This window comes from Drosophila erecta, unplaced genomic scaffold (genome assembly GCF_003286155.1).
Source record: "Drosophila erecta strain 14021-0224.00,06,07 unplaced genomic scaffold, DereRS2 tig00000021-arrow-pilon, whole genome shotgun sequence".
Taxonomy (NCBI): Eukaryota; Metazoa; Arthropoda; class Insecta; order Diptera; family Drosophilidae; genus Drosophila; species Drosophila erecta.
The window spans coordinates 14420087-14442773 of record NW_020825198.1 but is presented as its reverse complement, the minus strand read 5'-3'; the positions used below and the strand labels follow the sequence as shown (position 1 = coordinate 14442773).

General features: G+C 42.4%; 1 protein-coding gene across 1 annotated transcript; it reads left to right on the top strand.

Annotated features, from left to right (window-relative positions):
• Window positions 1-7144: 7144 nt before the first annotated feature.
• Window positions 7145-8918, top strand: LOC6545700 (SOX domain-containing protein dichaete). Its single transcript, XM_001972677.3, has one exon. The coding sequence runs from the start codon at window positions 7444-7446 to the stop codon at window positions 8590-8592; it is 1149 nt and encodes a 382-aa protein (XP_001972713.1). The 5' UTR covers window positions 7145-7443; the 3' UTR covers window positions 8593-8918.
• The last annotated feature ends 13769 nt before the right edge of the window (window positions 8919-22687 follow it).

Here is a 22687-nt window from a genome sequence, read left to right as displayed (position 1 = left end):
ACAATGGCAAAGCCAATCGCCAAAGCTGGGAACATACTTTTTGGCCACACTGTGACACATTCAGATGGTAATTGTTCGCCCAAAAAGGGGCGGACTCTGTTTGTGGGGTTGTGGGGGCAGGGTGAGGGGTTAAGCTAACCCCTATTGTTGTGACCTTAAGGGGTTTAGACACCATATCATTAGCGCCACGGCGAATGAAAACAATTTTTCCAGCGGTACTCGGTCTGAGAACATTTTGTGCACCGAACGTTCCAGTTCCATAACCGAATCGGTTATGAAGCCCCGATCGCAGCGGGCACTAAATTGCTCTATTCAAACTCAATTAAAGTCAAGCTGCGGCCCCGAAAGAGAGCTCTGATTGTGAGTGATCCCTGCTCTTAACACTTTCGGATGGAGGGCGAATGCCGCTCCATTGTCCTTTGTGCCCGATCCCGAACAAAGACGGCTGCTAAACGCTTCCGGTGCTGCGAAGATGCGCGGATCCCAAAGGTTTTCCGATCCGATGCGATCCCACGCATTCCGCATATTCGGCAACGATCCCATTGATGTCCATCTCTGATACTCTGATATACCTCTCCAGCAGGACAACAATGCAAGGTGTCAGGCCTTTGTATCCGAATCTGTATCTGTATCTGTATCTTTTCTTTTCAGCCTCAGTGCTCAACCTTCGTCTTTTCTTTGGGTCTTTGTGCTGCTGCTACAATTGCAATTACGTAATCGTTATCATGATGTGCAAATCGATAAACGGATGTATGTCCACTCCCCCCGACAAATCGTCCTCCCCCATTTGGACTCCATCTTTATTGGCCCAGACGCGTCCCATAAAAGTCGTTGGCTTAATTCAAATGGCCGCCACTTGCCGCGAATTTCCTCTGTTTGCCAACTCATAAAGCGGAACTTTTATGAGCTCAAATAGATACGAAACGGGGTTGCTTGCGATGAGCTTAGAATGGCCATAAATCAGTGGTAAACAGATCGTTAGAGGGGCATGTTAAGAAATCGATACGAAAGGAATTTTTAAGTTGTTATAAAATAATAAAAAAGCGTAATAACACTCAAGAAATTAAATTGTTTCTTTTTAAGTGTTTTAAAACACAATTGTGTTTGTACACATTTCTGTATGTTAGGACCCAGTATATTTTATAGACATATTTCTAATTTAATGTCCTAAGCGCACCTTCAATTTATTGATCGGATTCTAGTCTCCCATCTCACGTCTTCTACGCCGCTTGAATAATGCGCCTCGAATTGATTGAAAACCACTTGAGAAGCGAAGGGAAGCGAAAATAAAAACAAATTCTAACAAAAAAAAACCGCAAAGTTTTAATTGAATTTCCTGAACAAAATAATGTTTTGCCACTTGAGTCTCGCGGGAGGACGCTAAGCAAACAATCAACAACAACAAGAGCCACAAAAACGTCGATGGTGACGCCGCCAAGTCTGAATGACTGACTGAATGACTGACTGACTGATTGACGGGGCGATTGAATGGCAATGCTTGTGGAATGGATGGGGATGTGAGCCTTGCCTGGGTCTAGATATGCATACACACTTGGAGCGCAAATTCAATTCGCCAAATCAAATCACTTGAGTGAAAATGTTGCATTCGGGCAAAGAAAATAAATAGGAAAACACACAAGTAAACACAAAGTAAGGCGGCTAAAGGGGCGGTGGTGGCACAAGGTGTCTTTCAATTGCTTAAAGACCGCTTTGATCTCTGCCAGCATTAAACGCGCTCAATCAAACCCTTTGGCTTTGACGAAACCATTTGCCAAATGACTGAAATTAATTAATCGAGGAAGCCGCAGGAATATAAATCAAAGTAAAGCTCTAGCAAGCACCAAAGGATAATTGAAATGGGAAATGAAAAAAGCAACGACTGCTGCCTTGACAAAAGCCCTTCATCCGAAAACTCATGGTGACCACAAAAGTACAATTTTGACTTTTTAATTTTGACTACTAAAGTACAATCTTACAAAATAGTAACTCACGAATTTCTATACTGCAATTTGAAAGGTTTTGAAATGCTTCAAAGACTTTCGCTTGATTTATATGATGATAAATAGTACGTATAGTGTGTTCAAGTTAATTAGACAATACCAGGAGAACGACAACCTTCACTAGCAGTAGGAGGTATGTTTTGTATCTTTAAAATTGATTTCAATATTTTGAGCTGTGGCTGCTAATGAAGTCATAAATCGGCGCTAAAGCTAAAGAGTGCAGAAGATTGCAGGTTGTCAACACGATTCGAGTTGTGGGGGGTTGGAAAACTGCTTCTGACAGCCGCCCGTCAGGTGGAGTGGACCTCATTTGGCAGCGGTTTTCCCAGCGACACGCCCATACGACCAAACGCCCACCCGCCCATTAAACCGATGGTGTTTGGCCCTCGGGCTACAAAACGCAGCCGCAAGATTTGGACACAAATTTCGGGGTTTTCTGCAGCTAATCGTTGGAAGGCTGTACATTGGACTGAGGAATCCGTTCCAACTGTGCTTGTTGGTCGTAAACACACACCGTGGGATTCGGCACGTCGGTCAGGAAGGAAACTCACCTCTTCTCCACTCGATTCCGGAATCCTCTGTACTCCACTCCGTCCGCCTGTTCCGAGCCTCGGAACCCACTTCAAACGAAAGTCGCATCGAGTGGGCACTTTGACGGCGACGATTTGCTCGGAGAGGAGCGACAACAAAAATTAGGCACACACTGAAAAAAAAAATGGATTAGAAGGAAAATCTATTACCGAGCTGGCAAAAGATCTAGGGCTCAGAGATATAGCTTATAGTATAGGCATATATGTAGTTCTAAACGAACTATAAGAATTGAGAATAAATTATTAACTTACCCAATCTTTGAGGAGAGAGATCCAAGTTACCCCATTCAGTGGGACACCTATGCTCAAAGCTGCCTTTAAGATACATTTTTTTCTCCTGCCTTTGCATAAAGCTTACTTTTTGTTCGCAGTGTAGCCGCGCACTTCAAACACTACACCACCACTCCCCTAGAAGTCAACCCCTAAATTCGCCAGGAGGAAAATATGCAAAAAGAATAGAAATGAAATGAAATATGAAAACGAGGCATAAAGAAATTTGACTCAAGGATCGCGGCGGTTCCTTAAGTGGCTCGTTTCGATTACAAACGAGTGAAAAAAGGCCTCAAGACGAGATCCCAGGACCAAGTCGTAGGTTAACCCCACCGGACCGGCACTCGAACTCCGTTTAAGAAATTAACATCGTTTAGTCCAAGTGGCTGGATGATGGAATCGGCGTGGAAGGGTTAAGAACAATGCGGACCGAGGAGGTGGTGGGGGAGATGTGTTAAGGTTTCTCTGTTAATCTGTTATGACATCTAGGACCTGGTAGCGTAATGAACTCAAATCGAGCAAGGATTATGAGTGGCCATCGAAGACCTACGCTCTGACAGCTCCGACAATTGGATTTGCATCTCGCATTTTCCCACACATTCATCCACAGCTGAGCAGAATAACTCGCTGCGGGCTTACACATGTTTTTCACACCAATTATCCTTTTTAGCAAACACCGCAGTTCGGTTGCTCGGAAAAAAAGTGATTGTCGATTGTTTTTCCTGGGATGATATTGCGAAATATTATCAGTGATTTGCGAACAATACTAATGACAATAACTGACCCCGGAAATAGTTTTCTATACAAACAGCTAGACTGTTTACCCCGAGTTCCCCAGAAACGGGCCAAAACAAAGGATGCACAAGGCGGATACAAAAGTTGCTTGAATTGTGCAACATCCATGACAGAAGTGGAACCGGTTTGCATCAGGTGAGGCCGAAACGGAAGTCGACAGCACATGTGGGCGTCCTTCCACCGCTATAGGGTTTTTCTTCCTACAGTATAGTATCCTTCGATGAATGGCTCGTTTTGTTTCCCTGATGGTCTGAGCTTGGGATGAGCCGAGAGGAGAAATTCCCGAGACAGTTTGGCCATTTCTTGTCGCATAATCACGCCCGCACCGGATAACCGGATATGATGGGAAGTGCAAAATTATAATTCATTATATTGCTTTGTTGTAGGAACACCTAGAGAAATCTAATATGTTGAAAAATGTATTTACCACATTTAATAAAGCGTTCTGTTCCAATTATTTTCCAGAATTTTATCCTAACTATTACACCGAAACAAATGTTGTATGCATTTCACATATTTCTCTTCGATTAATGCTAGTTTTACCACGAAAATGGTTTTATTATCCCCAGCAGGACCTGCCTTTCCCCCATTTCCCACATTCCATTAACATCAAACGATAAATGCGCTATAATTTTTCATTTTTCCAGACCAAAGCGAAGCGATGCAGGCACCAGAAATTCAAAGTAGAGAAAGGGAAATTCGTGAGCATGCCAAAAATGCTCTTAACTGGAATGACATGTGAAAAGCGCCAAAATCTGTGAGGCAATCAAATGGACACGTACGCCAGGAACCAGAGAAAATCAAAGGAGAACTCTAGTGGGTGGAAAATGGAAATGGAAATGCAAAGTGAACAAAGACCCAACCAAAAACGTGAGAAAATTCAGTCAAAACGATTCCTTTTCCATATGCCGACGACAGATGCGAGGCGAACTGAATTATATCACTCCAAATGAGGGGAAAAATCATGTATAACTTGCAAAAATGATACTATAATGTATACGATATATATGCCGTATCAATAATTGAACGATTCAATCAACTGAACAATAATGGGAACGTAACCTCATTTGGCTTTTATGTTCGTTTCATTTTTGCCATTATCATTGAATCCATTCTGGACATTGTCAAGTCTCACATTTGCGGCATTGTTCCTGAATTTAATTAAAAAAGAATGAATGACAAAAATTATATTTGCGGAATACAAAAAATAAAAATGAAACCCGCTCCCCAAATGACAATTGAATGAAAACAACAACCAGCAACAATCGAAAGCAACAACAATTGAAGAGCAAACAATAAAACGCGAGTTTTTCTCTTTCACCGCCGAGAATCGGAGAATTCCGAATGGGTTAAGCGGCGAGGGTGATTTCTGGCGACAGGATAATGGTTAATATTGTATTCGAATAATAGTAATCACGGCGCAACTTGACTCATCTCTCACCTGCCATTGAGCGATCAAATTAAATTTACATTCATTACATACATTTTCAACTGTCACCTGTACATTTTGATGAGATATTTGGATTAAAAAATGTTTTCCACTTTGCATGGCAATACAACAATGGAAGAAGGGTAACACAGAAAGCTATTATTAGCTTTAGTAATTATTTAATTGGGTAGGAAAGCACGCTATCATGAGCATAAGTATTTATTAATTTGGCTGTAAGACCACATTTAGAGCCTATATATAAAACATGAATATATTTTTAAAAATATTTCCAGTTTCCACCTATTCGAACTGGGGGCTACAAAATCTTGGTTTGTCTTAGTACTCTTTAGAAAGAATAACGAATTCATCATAAACTGTATCGCAAATGTAATAATTCTTTATACCGCATGTGAGTGGAGCGATTTTAGGAAACAGGATCCTGCATTCATCGTACACTGTGTGCTATTATCACTCACTTAGTGTCCTCGTCTGCTAAGTGAAATGCTGAATACTCGGAAAGAAAAATGTGGCGCAGACAAAACTTTTTCCATTACACAACGTACAACAGTTTTTTGCTTTCATTATTATTTGAGATTCGTTGTTGCTGCCGTTCTTCGTTGTCCTTTCTTCCTTTTTTGGGGGAAAGCAGACACAAAGGAAACGTTGCGAGCGCTGAAAGCTTTTTATGCTCTTACGCCATGGGCCAGGTATAAGAGCTTTGTAAATGCAATTGGAAAGTGCACTAAGCTTTGGTGCATCGGTGTGTGGGTGCGTGTGCATGTGCAGGAGAAAGGAAAAGAGAAAGGGTGGGGGATCACTCAAAGGGGGGAAAAGTGATGGGTTCACTTTGGGCCGTGGATTTTTTAACAGTGTACGAGAAAATCAAAACTTATTCTACATGCAGTTGTTAAAACAAAGTACAACTTTTAAAACTTGTGTATCACAAGAGCCGATAATAATATATCTGTTTGGAAAGGTAAAAGGAGTTTGAAAACTTTGTGTTAAGGCTTAAGAAACCCTTTTAGTGACGAAAGAACTGATAGATGCCGGAAAAACGTTAGTTTGCAGTCAATTTAATTGCGAACTATTTGATTGCCCTTGTCCTTTCAATCAAATTTAAAAAAGGTTTCCTTGCTTATGCTGCTGCTTATTTAGCAGGCCAAAAAGAAAAGCTGGCTAAAACATCTTTATTATAATAAAGCACAGAGGACCGTTCTACATGCATCTGGGTGAAGATTTGCCGTACTTCCCACTGGCTCCTTTGTGGGCTTCTTTCTATGGCCAAATAAGTAAATAATTGCAGTAATATCCTTTCTGGAGCGGCCAGGAAGAAGTGGCAAAAAGGGAACGGAAAAGAATGGAGAAGAATGGCGAGCGAAATGAAAGAATGCGAGAATGGAGAGCGGGCGAGAGAATGGAAAGCGTGTTTCCATGTCCTTTTCACAAACTAAAAAGTCCTTTCACACACACACATAGTACCGACTACACAGTACACATAGAGAACGGTATATAGCAGAACACAGACACCCACAATGGACAAAAATTCACACCAAAGACCCATTGTGATTGGCCCAACAAACACGCACACACACACAAACACGAGGAGAGAGTTGCGCTCTCTCCCTCTCTCGTTCTAGCTGCATACGAGATGCGGAAGTGCAACGCCGCCGTGCAAACAAAAACGGAAATTGTGTGCCCACTGTGCGAAAATCAATGTGCTCTCTCTCTCTCTCTATACCTTGAGCCCCCCCTACCATGCCCCACAGAAATGGGGTCGCTAAATCGAATAACACGAAGCACAGCCGAACACGAGAGCTGCCTGGCTTTTGGCTCTATTGAGCTCCTCTATTGAACACACCCCTCAATGGGCGAACAACTATAACCGATATAAAGGAGCCAATGGAACAAAGCCGGTGGAACAATGGTCCGCAAAACGAAAGAGAGAAGGCGCTATGTGTGAGTGAAAGCGCGACGACGGCGCAGCTCTCTCTCAGGTAAGAAGCCCAGCCTCTGTCCCGTTCGCACCCGCCTGGCTTACGTAAAGGTAACAAAGCGAGGGTTGCTCGCACTTCGTGTTTAACTCTCTTCCGAGAGAAACGGGATTTGGTTGCAGTCGTGTACGCCGCACTGGAACACTACTGAAATCAGTCACAAAAAAGCAGTCGATCCGAGCAGAAGCATAGCAAGAGCAAAGCAGAAGCAAAGGCAAAAGCAAAAGCAAGACAGTAATTGACATAGAGACAAAGACAAAAATCTGAGAAATCACAGTTGAACCACATACAGACATATTGTGTTCTGGAAAGTGAAGTGTTGATCTTGAAAGAAGCGAAAGTTAAACAAAGTGTTCAAAATAGCTGGAATGGCCACCTTATCGACGCACCCCAATTACGGTTTCCATTTGGGCCAGGCCCAGGGCTTGGAGGACTACGCCCAGCAAAGTCAGCTCCAGCTGAGTCCCGGCATGGACATGGATATCAAGCGTGTGCTGCACTACTCCCAAAGCCTGGCGGCCATGGGCGGATCGCCCAATGGACCCGCCGGCCAGGGTGTGAACGGATCCACGGGCATGGGACACCACATGTCCAGTCACATGACCCCGCACCACATGCACCAGGCGGTCTCCGCCCAACAGACCTTGTCGCCCAACAGTTCCATCGGATCCGCCGGCAGTCTGGGCAGCCAGAGCAGCCTGGGCAGCAATGGCAGTGGTCTGAACTCCAGTTCCGGACACCAGTCCGCCGGCATGCACAGTCTGGCCACATCGCCGGGTCAGGAGGGTCACATCAAGCGTCCGATGAACGCGTTCATGGTCTGGTCCCGCCTGCAGCGTCGTCAGATCGCCAAGGATAATCCCAAGATGCACAACTCCGAGATCTCCAAGCGCCTGGGTGCCGAGTGGAAGCTGCTGGCCGAGTCCGAGAAGCGACCATTCATCGACGAGGCCAAGCGCTTGAGGGCCCTGCACATGAAGGAGCACCCGGACTACAAGTACCGGCCACGCCGCAAGCCCAAGAACCCACTGACCGCTGGACCCCAGGGTGGACTGCAGATGCAGGCCGGCGGCATGGGTCAACAGAAGCTGGGCGCTGGACCGGGCGCTGGAGCCGGGGGCTACAATCCCTTCCATCAGCTGCCGCCATACTTCGCACCCTCACACCATCTGGACCAGGGCTATCCAGTGCCGTACTTTGGAGGATTTGACCCACTGGCCCTATCGAAATTGCATCAATCGCAGGCAGCGGCGGCGGCGGCGGTCAACAATCAGGGTCAGCAGCAAGGACAAGCCCCGCCCCAATTGCCGCCCACCTCGCTGAGCAGCTTCTACTCGGGCATTTACTCCGGCATCTCGGCACCCTCGCTGTACGCCGCACACTCCGCCAATGCCGCCGGACTCTACCCATCCTCGTCCACCTCCTCGCCGGGATCATCGCCCGGAACCATCACGCCAAATGGCATGGACGGATCCATGGACAGCGCCCTGAGGCGACCGGTTCCGGTGCTCTATTAGAGCCGCGTTTTAGGGTAGAGTACAGAGTAGAGTACAATTGTTGACGCATTCCCAAAGTGATCCACTGGTTTTAAATCTTCAAAAGCTCTAAGTAAGCCAATCCTCCAAACCACTCCGCTTAATTCTAGTACAATCTTCGCGCACTTCAAATCTAGAGACTAAGGAAGGCAAACACACACACAAAACATTCCTAGCCAATACACAAACTATAAATTATAATTTATTTAGCGCACTCACTACACCGCAAAGAAAATGGAAAATGAAAGAAAAAACGTAATTGTAAATTAATTTTATTTAGTTTTAAGCATTGAGCGAGCGCCACCTCCTTGTTGTTTATTTCGCATCAGCACCTACCTAAAATGTAGCTTATAGTTTTAATTGTCTAACCCTCTCAAATTGTAAATATCCCTGCAACATTTCGTTATAGTCTCAGTGTAGCCCAAATGCAAGGACAGAAACGTACATCAATGTATTATTGTATTATTAATTGTATTGTAAAATTTATCATCTAAGCGAATAATGGTTCATGAAGGCCAACACAAAACAAAGACATTTAAAAATGAATAAAAACAAAATGATTTAAGAAAACCAAATTTGAAAACCTGCTTTATTCATTTCAAATAATTTACAGCTCGGAAACTGGTAATTTATTTTAAAATTAAATCCCCCGATTGATGAAACCTGGATCTTATACCAGTTATGATCACATTTAAGATCATTAGTCGAGCTCTCTGTATTTGAATGACTTGAATCAGAAGAAGTTATCACTACTTTAATTCTATTAAAAATTAAAAAATATATTTAAACCTTTCATTGCATGCATTTCACATTCTCTTATATTTACCTTATAAATATTTGGCTAAGCTATGTGCAATTTCAATTTTCGGCCGATTATTTTCCCTTCTCCATAATTGGATTATCATATTTAAATACGAATTTGTGTCCATGTCGTTTTCATAAAGTTTAAGATTATATAAGGTCGTGCTCTGAGCACGGATCGACATTATCAACGAAATTAATTACGAATTTAAATATTCATAAGACCATTAACATAATATTCTCAACTGTATTGAGTGAGTCATTCGGCTGAAGCTTAAAAACAATCATTTCATCATCACCTAATAATGGGTACGAATTTTTATGTTTTTTTTTTTGGTCATGGATAGTATTCGTTTAATATCAAACTGCTATCACTTTGCTGATCAAATTAACCTTGTCTCTGGGTGTCTTTACCATTAATTCGCTCATTTTTGTGTGAGTTTTTGTTGGTTAGTTTACACCCGCTGGGAGATGAAAAAACTAAAATTTGATTTGCCATTATACAACTATTTGCCGTTGTGTATTAATTTCTATTGATTAATGCGCTGTTTATTTTGCGCCTTCGAGCCAGAATTCGATAGTTTGAACAAAGGGTCGCCTCTTCGCTTTTTGGATGGGGGTCACATTGTGTTTCTTTTTTTCGGGATCAACGGGGGGCCTGGCCCCTCTAAGACCTCACTATTCACTATTCAGTGTAACTGAATACCCTGGCGAAAGAAATCAACGCGTGTTTTTCCGTTTTGATTTTTGGCTTCTTCTCCTAATAATAATAATAAGAATAATTGCGGTCATTAATAAATCCACTTGCATTGTCTACCCCCGAACTCTGGCACTTCGATTGCCGTTTTCAAGTCTTTGGAGTCAATTCAAACCCTTGGCCCCGCTCCACGCCGTTTTCCACAGTGTATGTCAAATGTGTTAAAATATCAAATATTGATTATTGTTGTTATTATGCGTATTGTTGATGTTGGTCTTTTTTCCGTGCCTTGTTTCTCCATTCTCCATTCTCCGTTTGCTCTCGGTTCTTTATTCGATATCTACATTTCACAAATATTTACCCAGCATTGACGTGATATTGAAAAATTATATAAAAATTGGATTCCTCTGGTTTAGCTCTTTGGAACATTGTTTCGCTTCGGGTTTGAAAAGCGTTGTGTATACAGTGCATAAGTCGTCAGAAAGGTTCAGGCAATACATTTGTTTTGAAAAGGTAATGGGCTTCCAAAGTATTTCGATTTTATAACTATTTTCTTAGGTCATTAAAAATTAGCATGTTATATGGACATCCTGCAGATAGCTGCTCAAGAATTCGCGCTGCTAAAGTAGCACGCAAGATATATATATCTCAAGATATCTATATTGAATCTTACAAAACTTACAAATTGAGTTTTATGATTGTAATAATATCATAATGATCATAATACACGTTCTTTATTGAATCTTACAAATTTGATGATTATTTTCACATCATAACATGCTGGTCATAAAACTATTTACAACCATAATCAGTCTATGATTTAATATCGCATGCTACCTCTGTCGAACCCAAACGGAAGTGATTAACTTTCGCGAAAGACCTAATCCATCCCACCGACTAAGCCAAGCTTAAAACATAACCCCGCTCACGCCTTCCTGATCCGTAATTCCCCAGTATATATCATCGAAAAAATGATGCACGAATGATTGAAATTCCATTTGAACTCGTTGGGTTTTTAAGGATGGTCGAAAACGTTTTACGACCCATCTCTCCTACGCCTCCCACTCCCAAAACGCCACGCCTTTCGTCCCATTTGGTCACGTCTGTATACAAATATAATTTGCAGCCTCCCGGGTGCTTCGATTTTTTACGACTTTATGGCTGGGATTAGCGTCCGGTCCGCAGAAAGGAGTGTGCGAAATGTCGCGAGATTTTTATGCTTCTAGTGCTGGCTGTTTGGGTTGTTGTTGCTCTTCTCGTGCAGTGTTTTGGCTACCTGCGGTAACTTTAGACCCGGATTAGCCACACTATTGATTTCCATCAAGTTTTCCCAAAAATCCGTATGTTTTGTGCACTTTTTTAGGCGAAAGATGCACGCGCTAATCCGCGGGATTAGCGACAAAGGACCAGACGGATTAGCTAATAACGCTGATACAATTTGTCGGCGAAATCATTGCAACGACCTCGTCTGTTCTCATTTTCCACATTTTCCTTGCAATTTCCATATGCCTTTCTTACGCGGAAGGTTCGGTTTATGTCCTTCGTTCGGTTTCTGGGTGCCATAAACATTAACGGGCTGGATAGGGACTCTACCAAGATCGTCCTGCGAAGGGGTCAAGCTGTTGTCTGTTTCGTAACCCTGGTAGTTTTCTGTGTATCTAAGTATCTCTCCCCAATAGCAGTGTATATCCTAAACATGGCGGCGATGTCTGTCGTCTGTCATAAGCCCCCTTTCCCCATTTTGTGTCACTCGGTATGCAGCCTAATTTGTGGGTGGTGGCTTTTTGTCAAACTGTTTCATATTTGCAACTGCTTAACGGGGTTGTTAGCCGCTACACTGGGCTACAAAACTGGGCACTTGCTAGGGGAAAAAAATATTTTAAAAAGGAAAAGAGGATCTGCGAGCTCAGTAAGTATTTATAGATATAATTTCTACCCTTAACAAAAAAGGCGATAAGCAAAGTTTGTGTGTCGTACTTACCTAAATGAAATCTTTATGTCCTTTAAAAAGTGTTAATATCTGAGCTCATAAATAATAATAATAATACTGAAACCTGTGCTTGTTTTACTACATTATTAATATTTAATGTATGGCTAGTGCTCTTTGTATTTAATTATTACTTTAAATCAATGCTGTGCATTATATTATTAATAGTTAATTAAGCAAAACCTTTCTATAGTGGTAAATATGTTTGGTAGCTCAGTGTCGTGTCTCATATTTCATTCAAAATCGACAAACGCCCCCACCCCCTCGAGCAGCTACCCCACCCAACCCCCGCTTCGTCTGGACGTGCAGCATATTGTCGAGGGTGGCTATAGTCGTGGGTATAGCTGGGGATACTCGTACTCGTATTTATGCGACTGGCAGTGCGACTGTGGCGCGTGGTTGACAAGTAGCAAAGCGTGGCGGCTTTTTAAGTGCTAGTTTGACATTTTTTTTTGCTGCCCTTTTTGGCTTGGCTGCAGTGCAGTGGTGCTGCGCAATGCTAACCAACCAACCAGACCGTCAATAAGTCGCAGGCTAACAATTAATTAAAAGCCTCCACCGCACAAAAAGCACGGCGCACTTAGGCAAATGAGCAGCGACGGCAAAAGCGGACGGCCCACGGGGCGAATGCGCGATGTCGACTGGGACATAATTTGTCAGCGAGCACAGGGCGTCAAAGCAGCAAGGAAATTGCAGACGTAAGTGCAAGGATAACGCTGATTTGCCTCCAGTGAAGTCGAGTTGTGAAGAGAAGAGCAGAGTCGAGTTGAGTTGTTGTCAACTCAACAGCGTCATTAACATTTGGCACGAACGCCAAATGGAAATTAAATGATGATAAATTTGCAACCAGCCGCAACTTGACAACTGATTGCAGGAGAACAGGAGTGCCTGCCACAAAACAGGACCTATTTGCATACACATGGCACACACACACACGTATGCCGTTCGAGGCTCATTCAGTTGTATCAAATTTGATTAGGTGCGAGACATTTGTCAAAGCAATATATGAGAATAGTGCGCCCCGACCTGGCCGACAAATTAGTGGTTTGCCTCGCTTTTTCACATCCAACCCTTCCCTCCCCAAAGCGACAGCGATTGATGAGCTGAGCTCGAAGTTTTTTGTTCAGTACGCCAGATATTCAGATTTCTGAGCTGGACGCTCGACGTCGAGTGCCAAAACACTTACGCCCTGCATATGAGTTTGATGTGTTGATGATGATCGTCGTCTGGGAATTGAAAAATCACACATGCTTTTAATCGGAAAAGGGTGAAAAGCTGACAAAGGATCATCGTCATTAGTGCGCAAATTGGCTGGCAGAGCAGCTAAATCAGCCAATATGCTGGATTAGGTGACTGAACTTGCCTAGTCTGGAGTCTGCAGCTGGAATATTTTCAAATAATCAATCAAATTCAAAGCCATTTTCCACTGATATACACAATTGTCTGTATATACTCGTATACTGCAACTAATCTTGAACACGTTTACTTTTCAAGGAAAAGCCCTGTTAATTGACGAGTAAAGTGGGGTAAAAAATAAACCATAATTACGTTAAAACTCATAATAATGATGTGAAAGAGGCTTAGGGCAACGCATACTTTAATTGGCATTTGTTGCCATTGAAAACCCCCAATTTTCACCTCACAAAACTGCGCATATCGAGTATCGGTTGCCCATAGAGCTTAGTTCTCATTTTTTGCAATAATGCGATGGCGCATATTTATACTTTTTAAAATTTCACCAATTGATCCCAGGGCACTCCATTATATTTTGAGGCTCTTGGCGGGCGTCCAGCGTTCGCATGACAATGGGCCAGCGAAATGAAAGGATTTTTATGACGCGAGCCGAGTGGAAAACTTCCGTTTCGTGCTCCTGGCCGCTCCTCACCACGTGTCGGAAAATATTGGCGCGGGGGCAGCGGAGGAGGGATTGGATTGGACTTAAACCCGCAGCTCTGGCCCGTCGCCACATTGTCTATTCAGTTCCGTTCTGCTTCGGGTGGTCTGCTGCACTGGCAGCAAATGTGTGCACTTCTTGTCATTCACTGAGTTTGTTATATTGGAACGCCCTTGTGAACCTTTTGAGCTGCTGTTAACCAGTTATTTTCAATAATAAATAAATACTATAAGTACTATGCTATGCATTTTGGTTCTCAATATTTACTTTAACTAATTCTTGACCAATCCCGTTGTAGACTCCACAGAGGTTTCTCCCAGTGTACTTGGCAGCGATCCACGGCATCGTTGCGGCCGCCTAATGCATTATTGTTCCTGTCCAGTGAGACGAGGACAACAACACCAGCGGGAGAAGGAGCAGATCCGGGAGTCTTACTCTTTATGGCATTTCATAACTGCTCTCGAGCGTAATTTGTTTCCTGTTTACGCGCAGCAGGACATCGCACATCGCACTTCGCCTCGCGTGCGCATTGGCGTATAAATTATTGCCCGAATCAAGGCTCAGCGATGAGTACGGAAACCACCACCAGTTACCAGTTACCAGATACCAGATTCCAGACTCGAGATCCCAGATCCCAGATCCCAGATCCATGTGACCCATGTGACGCCGCCGGTGCATCTCGGACTAGGAGGGAGCACCCACAGTCGGCTTCAAACTCGAGTGCTAGCCCATTAATTTGCCGAGGCCAGGGTGTTCCATTGCAGCTACTTTGGCCCTCCCCTGCCAGCCAAATATTTGCATAAATTTGTAATAATTTTATCGTCAATTTGGGTTTTATTAGCATGTTGCGTGGCCCTCGCATCCGCAGATGAAAAACTCCCCCTTTTTCATGGCTTTGATTTGCGGCCTGTTGCGGGTGTCTATGCCGTTTGCTTTCGTTTCGTTTTCATGGCTTGGTTTTTAATTTTTTATTAATTTGTTTAAAATTTGTCACTTCTGCCATGATGCCACTCAATGGCAGCTGATTATGATAAATGGGCGCCGAATGATAAAAGTGAGCAGTCGAATGGAAATTTTTTAGGGCAGGCGGCGAACATTTTGGCACTTGAGTTAGAAGAGCTGAGCACTTGGGAATTATTTTGTAAAACTGAAAAAATTCCATTCCAAAGGACTTTAAGCGGCGAGGTATATGTTGAGCAATAATTATTATTTAATTTACTAGATTTGCAATCGAAGACCGATTAAAATATTTAATTCGCCCGCCAATTCGGATTCAACAAAGCACACCTTTGTTAGCTTTTGAAATGGAATTTCGTTTCCGGCAAAGCAAATAAATCCCTACAACACATGGCGGAACCCACTAAAGTCACGAACAATTCCCCATTCCGGTTGAATTCTAGGAAGGAAGTGGATTAATTTTTGCTTGGATAGCTCACTGATTTGTCCGTGTCCCAGGACACGAGGCCAGACATCCTCACACAAAGGAGTTGCAGGGCCCCAAAACTGCAAGAGAATAATAAGAAGGGGGAGGCTGAACAAAACCAATAACTGCCACAAGGCAAACAGATGAGTCGAGGGACCTAACGAGTTTGGTACCAGGTCTATTATGACATAATTAACTCCTCGAATTGGCCCGACAAGCGATTACATAACGCGTACTAGCCGAAAGGGCGGAGGGGATTACGCAGCCGATTACGCACAAAACGCAAACTGTTTACATTTTTGGCAAACAACAAACGTAAATGCAGGCTGCCCTGGCCAAACAAATAACCCGTACGCTACAGGACTCGGAATTGAAATCGGAATGGGAATGGGGATGGGGATTGGGATGGGTATGGGTACGGGGTAGCACAAAGGTCCATTCACAATGGACATCCCAGAGCAGCCATCTGCCCGAATTCGATGCGACACACACCGTTTAGGATCCAGAAGAAAGCCGAGGCCAGAAAAGAAAGCAAAACATCGGCTAAGAGTGGAGAAACAGCAATGGCAACATAAATAGAAACTGAAAATAGAAAAGCCGTCTTTATAGATAACTGCATTTCGCCCATTGTCGGATTCCGATCTGCTCAATGGGTTAAACGCCACCAGCTGCTGGCGGAGCCCCTCCTCTGTTAACTGCCAATAGCTTAGGATTATAACTGTAGCCCTCGACCAGGCCCAAAAACAGAATCCAGTGGGGGCAACGGAATTGTGCTCTCTTTTTTGTTAGGCACTAATCACATTTAATAACAATTTTTTTGGCAACAGTTTGGCGGGCGCTGGGGCGGGGGCAGGGGAAAGCGGACTGCTCAACTCATCAACACCTTGACGAATCGTAAACAAAACCAAATTTGAGTAATCAGCTTCATTCAACAAAAGTTGAAAAGAGTTGAGAAACGTGTAGCAAAAACACAGACGAACGGGGGGAACTAGGAAGCAAAAGGCGGAATAACGAAAATGAATTTTAAAAATGTTTTTTAAAAAGTTAAGGATCTGAATACTCTTCAGTCTTTTCAAATTATAATAGTTGGGAATGTGAATTAACAAGTTTTTCTTACATCTCTAAGCTAAAAACCGTTTAAAACATCATAATTGGAAAAATAACAATTTAATTTTGATCGTATCATCATAATTTTAAATCATAGCATATTAGTTTTTAAATGAGTTCTGCTTATTCTTGATTAAAGTTAGAAATGCTAGGAAAACATTAACCGCAAGCTTTTAAAATATTTCGAGTAAGAGCATTTTTAAACTTCATTTTAGCACGGGCACCCACAAAAGTTGTTCATAAGTCGGGAGGCCAAGACACCGATGTTTCCCACCAGTCAACACTGTTGGCTGTTGTGGTAGGAGCCAGGGGCTGGGAGTGGGGTCACAGGGGGTGGGGGTCATCGGCGGCGAGCTGGGGGCCCCGCAATAATAACAAAACGCAAACAACAAAAGCGCTTAAATGAAACAAAGCCAGCGGACAATGGGTGCGCATTATTTTCTAATTTATCGGCATTGTCTGGTGGAAGCCTCTCGCTTTGGAACCGATCGGTTCGGATGGGATGGGATTGGTTTACTATACCTTACTGCTGGGGCTTGTTCGAATTGGTGTTTTGATTTGGCCTTTTTCTTGGCCCGAAAAGCTCATTGTTGTTGCTTGTTTTCATTATTGATTTAAACAAATCGAACAGCAAGTGAAGAGCGGTATTAATGCTGTTTTAATGAAGTAATAAACAACGGCGGGGAGTCATCGCGTTTCGTGTTCTTTTATTTTGTGTACTAATGCCTGATCTTCAACTAAATCGTTCACAAAATCTGTGAAATAAGGCAACGCGTAATTAGTTGTAATCTGGCAGAACTCATCTGTGTCCGGACAATCCCAGCAATTAATTGCATTTTGTCATTACAAATTATAAAACAGAAAAATGAGCGGCGGCAGATAAACATTTCTGGTTGCATTTTGGCACGCAAACCCAAGCTATTTGGCCCAGGTTAGTTGGTTGTTGGGTTGGGTTTTTGGGCTTGCGATTGTCCGGTTCTGTTGGGTTGGGCCAAACACTTTCGCTTCGAGCCGACTCCATTATCCCATTATCTATCCGTTTGTGTGACAAATGTTACGTTCCAATAATTATGTAAAGAGCAAAAACGAAAGGTTCGGCCAGTGATTGACCCAATTTTTCGGTCATTTATGTCGAACAAGTGATTTCAATGAATAGAAGTTTTGGCTTGCAAAACGCATTCTAACGAATTTCTTTTCAGTCGTTCGGAGATATAATGTTAGTCAAATGAAGTTATAATAAAGTCAAAAAGCTTATATTGTCTTGGCTAAATAGATGTTAAATGAAATCTATGAATAAATTACATATGGCTTGCGCTTGAATTGGTTTTTGAAATAGTAGTAACATGTTGTTTAATGATCTAATAAGCCTGGAGTAACGAAGAAAACTCGCAGCAAAGACAATAATTGTAAGTTGCTAATTAAGAATCAATTAAATGTGAGATGAACAATACATGTTTAAAATTCAAATGAGCAGTGGAAGGACTTGCTTAGTTAAAAGGATACCAATATTTATACAATCTGTGTTGGCGTTACCCATTATCTTTGCACTTCTGTCAGCGAAGCCCGTGATTACCGAGAATCGGATTGAATCGGTAGAATCTCCAGCGTCACCAGTTGTCTCCCCAGAGGCCAAACAAAGTCGCGACAAAGCCAATTGACAGAGAATCCTGGCGAGCCTTGAGGTCTTGGCCGAATGTTAATTACAGAAATAACTGAACCGGCAGACAAAAAACGAAGCGACAAATTCCAGTTAATAGTCGAGAGGAGAACAACGCTGCCAACGTGTGTACAAATCAATTAGCAACAGTTTGCGATGCACCCAACTCACGACTATTACAAGGGCCAACTACTGTGTGGATCGGATCCGTTCGCTATATGCTATAGTGTTTGACTTGACTGCTGGCCACTAAACGATGGCAAACAGAGGAGCAACAGGCCCGATTGGCTGCCAATCGGCTGTGGAAGCGTCAACTGGATCTTGCAACTGCAGTTCAAAGTTTGCATACCAAATATGAAAGGGTATATTGTTTTCAGTGTCAGAACAAACGCAGTTCTTCTGCCCATCACGAAACTAAAAGAGGCCTTGAGTTAAGTACTTAGGAAATACGCATCAATATATAACAAATCGCCCTTAAATAGCTTAATAGTTTTAAGGAGCCATATTCAATGAGTACCGGGTATCTGATAGCCGCGCCAGGCAATCATATGCAATTTACTGGTTCTGTGCTCTAATATTCAAATGAGCCCATACAATGGGAGTAGTTTTCTAACTGTTTGTTTTGGGCCATTTGTAGTTTGACTTTGTAATTCGTAGCTCCGCTTAACACTCGATTGGTTTTGTTGTTTAGCACGAGTGCCAGTGCCCGATCAGGGCTACCTATGGTCCGAGTTCGAGGAGAACCCTCAACACTCCATGACAGCTGCCTGGGTGCCCCTGTTCGATGTCATTAGGGTTCATTATGTTCGATGTCCAGGGGAAAAGGTGTTCTACTATACTTCCCGCTGCATTCCGTTTGATTTGGCATGTTTATTGTTTATTGTTTGATATTGTTTTTGTTTACGCTCGATACCATTGCAAATTCTATGGCGCAAACTCTGTTGCGAACATAATTACGTTAATTCTCCGTGCCCATCATCGTCATCGGGCATGAGGGTAGCATCGGATCCGATATCGCAATAGGCTCTCCATCCCTCCCTCTCCAAAAATATATATTTTTTTTGCTTGATTTATGATGTGACGGAAGTGTAGTGTTTCGGAATTTATTAGACAAAACATTACGCTTGTCCGGTCTCCGGTTACAACATCAAAAAGATCTCCGATTCACTGATGTCCACTAAAACGCACATGGACTACACCTCGGAAAATTCAATCTGTATATTAGAAAACCTACCATATAGCTGTTAAAATGTAACTATAATTCCAGGTACATTTTTTCAAGTGCACCGAATCTTCCAGTTGCTGGAAAACTTTCACAAAAGGACTCGAAACTGTCACAAAAAGGAGCAGCAGCCTGGCAAGGAGCAGCCATTCCAAAAATGCTGTCACACCAAAAAAAAGGCTTCGATGGCATCGCATTCAATCGAGTGCGAGTTCCATGCGAAAAAATTGAGAGAAATGCAAACTTTTGACGAGACATTTTTCGCTGCATTCATCTACAAAATACAAGCAATATGGCAATATGGGTGCTACTGACGCCAAAAAAAAGGGCCGATGGGCTAAAAAAGGGGGTGTGGAAAATCGGGGAGAGTGGCATAAAGGATTGTCGCCAATCGGGGCGTGTAAACCAATTAGCAGCCGACAAAATTGTTACTATGGCAAAAGGTTACATAACGCAAATTATATTTTGCACACGCGGAAATCAAATCGAATTTTATGGCTGTAATAACCGCCAGCAGCAGACGTTGACGATTCGCAGTAGACTTAAAGTCTTAAAAGATTATTTATTGTACAGATTTAAGAAATGCATTATTTATTCACGTGAACCATATATCATTACTAGGCTCTGGAGCAAGACTTTTTATTATTTTTCCACCTGGTTTCTATTCAATCATAATTTCGCTTATGTGTTATATGTTAATAATCAACATTGTCTCTAATAATCAACAGATGTCTCTTGTTAAAAGCAAATATGAACTTTAAGAAACGATAATTCCTATACGGACAATTGATACACAAAACTATTATACATATTTTGAAAGAATTACCGCTTTGGAAATTCCGAAGTGTGTTTCATGTTTACCAAAGCTCTTAGCCTTACGAAGCCCATTAAATTGATTTGGATTTTTCTGCTAGCTTATTAAAACAGCTTTCGATTTTTATTTTCTCTATTCTTAAGAGTCCTTTGTGGAAATTTAATTGCAAAATTTAGCGCAAAAACATTGAATGGCAGTGTTGTTCTCGAGCAAGCTGGTTCAAGGCGGTTACTGGGTTAACTTCTGTAGCTCCAGCTTCTGTTCAACGATTACGCAATGGAGCGGACAAACAGAGAAAAATGGGTAACAGCAACTGCGTCACTCGATTGGAATGGTACTGTGGGGCACCAACTGGCGATTGCACAGGTGTGTCTGTATCTATACATATGTATCTTACAGCCCGGATCGATTTCGTTGTCATAGGGGATTTTTTATCTCTGAGCCTAGCCTGTTGCTGCTGTTACGCATTTGGACGGGTCAAAAAAACGAGATAAATAATAGAAAAGAAGTACAATTAAATCGAAACAATTGCGATTACAAAAGCAGTTGGCATTGTCTGATCTACGATCGCTATTTGTGTTTGTTTCATTTATTTATTTGTTCAGTTTGATGTTGTGCCATTGCTCAAATGGTGCGAAAACTGCGCTTTCAGTTCTATGTATTCCACTTCTTTATGATTTTATTTTTACCCCTAGTGCGTATAGCCTTAATAAATTTATTTACACTTTGTTGCGTTTTTTTTTTTTTTTTGTCCTTCTTTTTCATTTGGGGCGCGAGTCATTTGTTCGAGGATGATTTCCGCAGCTACAGTGCAACCCCTAATTGCCGTCCACTTGAAAGAGCAAAGTACAGGGCACAGGCCTCAGCTGCACTTATCTAAACCGAACCATCAGTTGCTCGGTTTCTCAAGCTAATTCCATATGTTTATCGCGGGATGCTATCGAAATTATCCAATGACCGAAGGGGCGGTGTGTGTGTTTTAGCTTTTTGCGGTGGTTTGTCCCCTTTATAATGGCCCTAATCCCACTCCCCACTAATTGGTAAAATTCTTTTCACACGCGTTTATCGCCGCCATTCGCTGGTTTTTTAAACGACTAATTTGGCTTGTTGATTTGATCGGTGATCTGGTTTAGTGAATGAACCAAAATATTCTGTTAGGCCCCATTGAACATCTTCTTTCTTCATTCAGAAAATCGCATATTTCTGTATGTATTTTGGGGATTTGAATTTATTTTCCATAATTTTTGTTGCCCTTTTTGTGTGATGCCTTTTGTAGTCCGTTACCAAGAGCGCTAATTTCTGGCTACATTCTTTTGTTGATGTAGACCGAGCTACGAATTTGTTTACTACCTTAATCATTGTGAGCTGCTTTAGATTCAGGGCTAATGTCATTCTTTGTCTTAACATTTATTTTTAGCAGTGTTTAACAATTTTTACTGCGGACTGTTGGAGATTTAAATTTGACTTTTTTCCCGGGTATTCGTACAGTACAAGGATACCAGAAGATATTATTTTCCATCATACTTAGTATATATATTCTAGATCAGGATCACTAGCCAAACTGGTTATGTCCGCCTGTCCGTCCGTCTGTCCGTATGTTACTTCTAGATCTCCGGAACTAGCCAAAAAGCTAAGATAAAGCTTGTAGATTCTACAGACCTCGAATTTGTGCAACTTTTTTCTTAAAAAGTTGGCAGCCCTGTTGAAGCTGGCATTTAAAATTTTCCATATTATATTGGCCAATGATTGTCGGCGATCGCTGTGTCTAAGTGTGTTTGCCTATGACGATCGCAATTTGCGTTGCCAATTAGCACTGGTTTCGGCCAGAAATGCGATGGCGACAATTCGCCTTTGTACCCAGTAGATAATTGTGCGAAGTGTTTTTTTGGTAAGTGTATCAGTTTCGATTTTCCAGTCGAGAATGGGCGCTATTATCACCTGTGGGCGCTTTTCATTGAGCTTTGAGGTCAGTGCTTGGGTTGCTGAAAATACCAAAATGGCAATCCGGTTGGAAAATCTATTCTCACTGCACTCAAGTGGGCGGCGTCGTCTGCGGTCCACTTTAGCCGTATTTGCACAATGAAAATATTTTGCCCCGGATTTTCCACCCCGCCTTTTCCAAACCCTCTCCGCCGCTCTACAGCATCAAAAATCGCTCGCCCATTAGAGCATGTTTAATGTTATTTATTCATTAGGCTCAAGTGTGCGCGAAAAATAACAATTATCAAAAAAGCAAAAGGAAACTCACCATTTTTTCGGTTCGCATAAAAAAGTACAAGACCGTGGCGGGGTCAGATTTTCCGAAAAACGATAATTGAGAGGTTGAACGCAGTTGAGGCCTGTGAAAACAGGAGCACTTAACACAGGGGCGTAGGCAGGATTTAACGGGGGGATTCAATAATACTGTTCAACAGCTAGATGCGCAAAAGAAGTCTCATGAAACAAATTATATATTTCTTATTGTTAAGATATTAT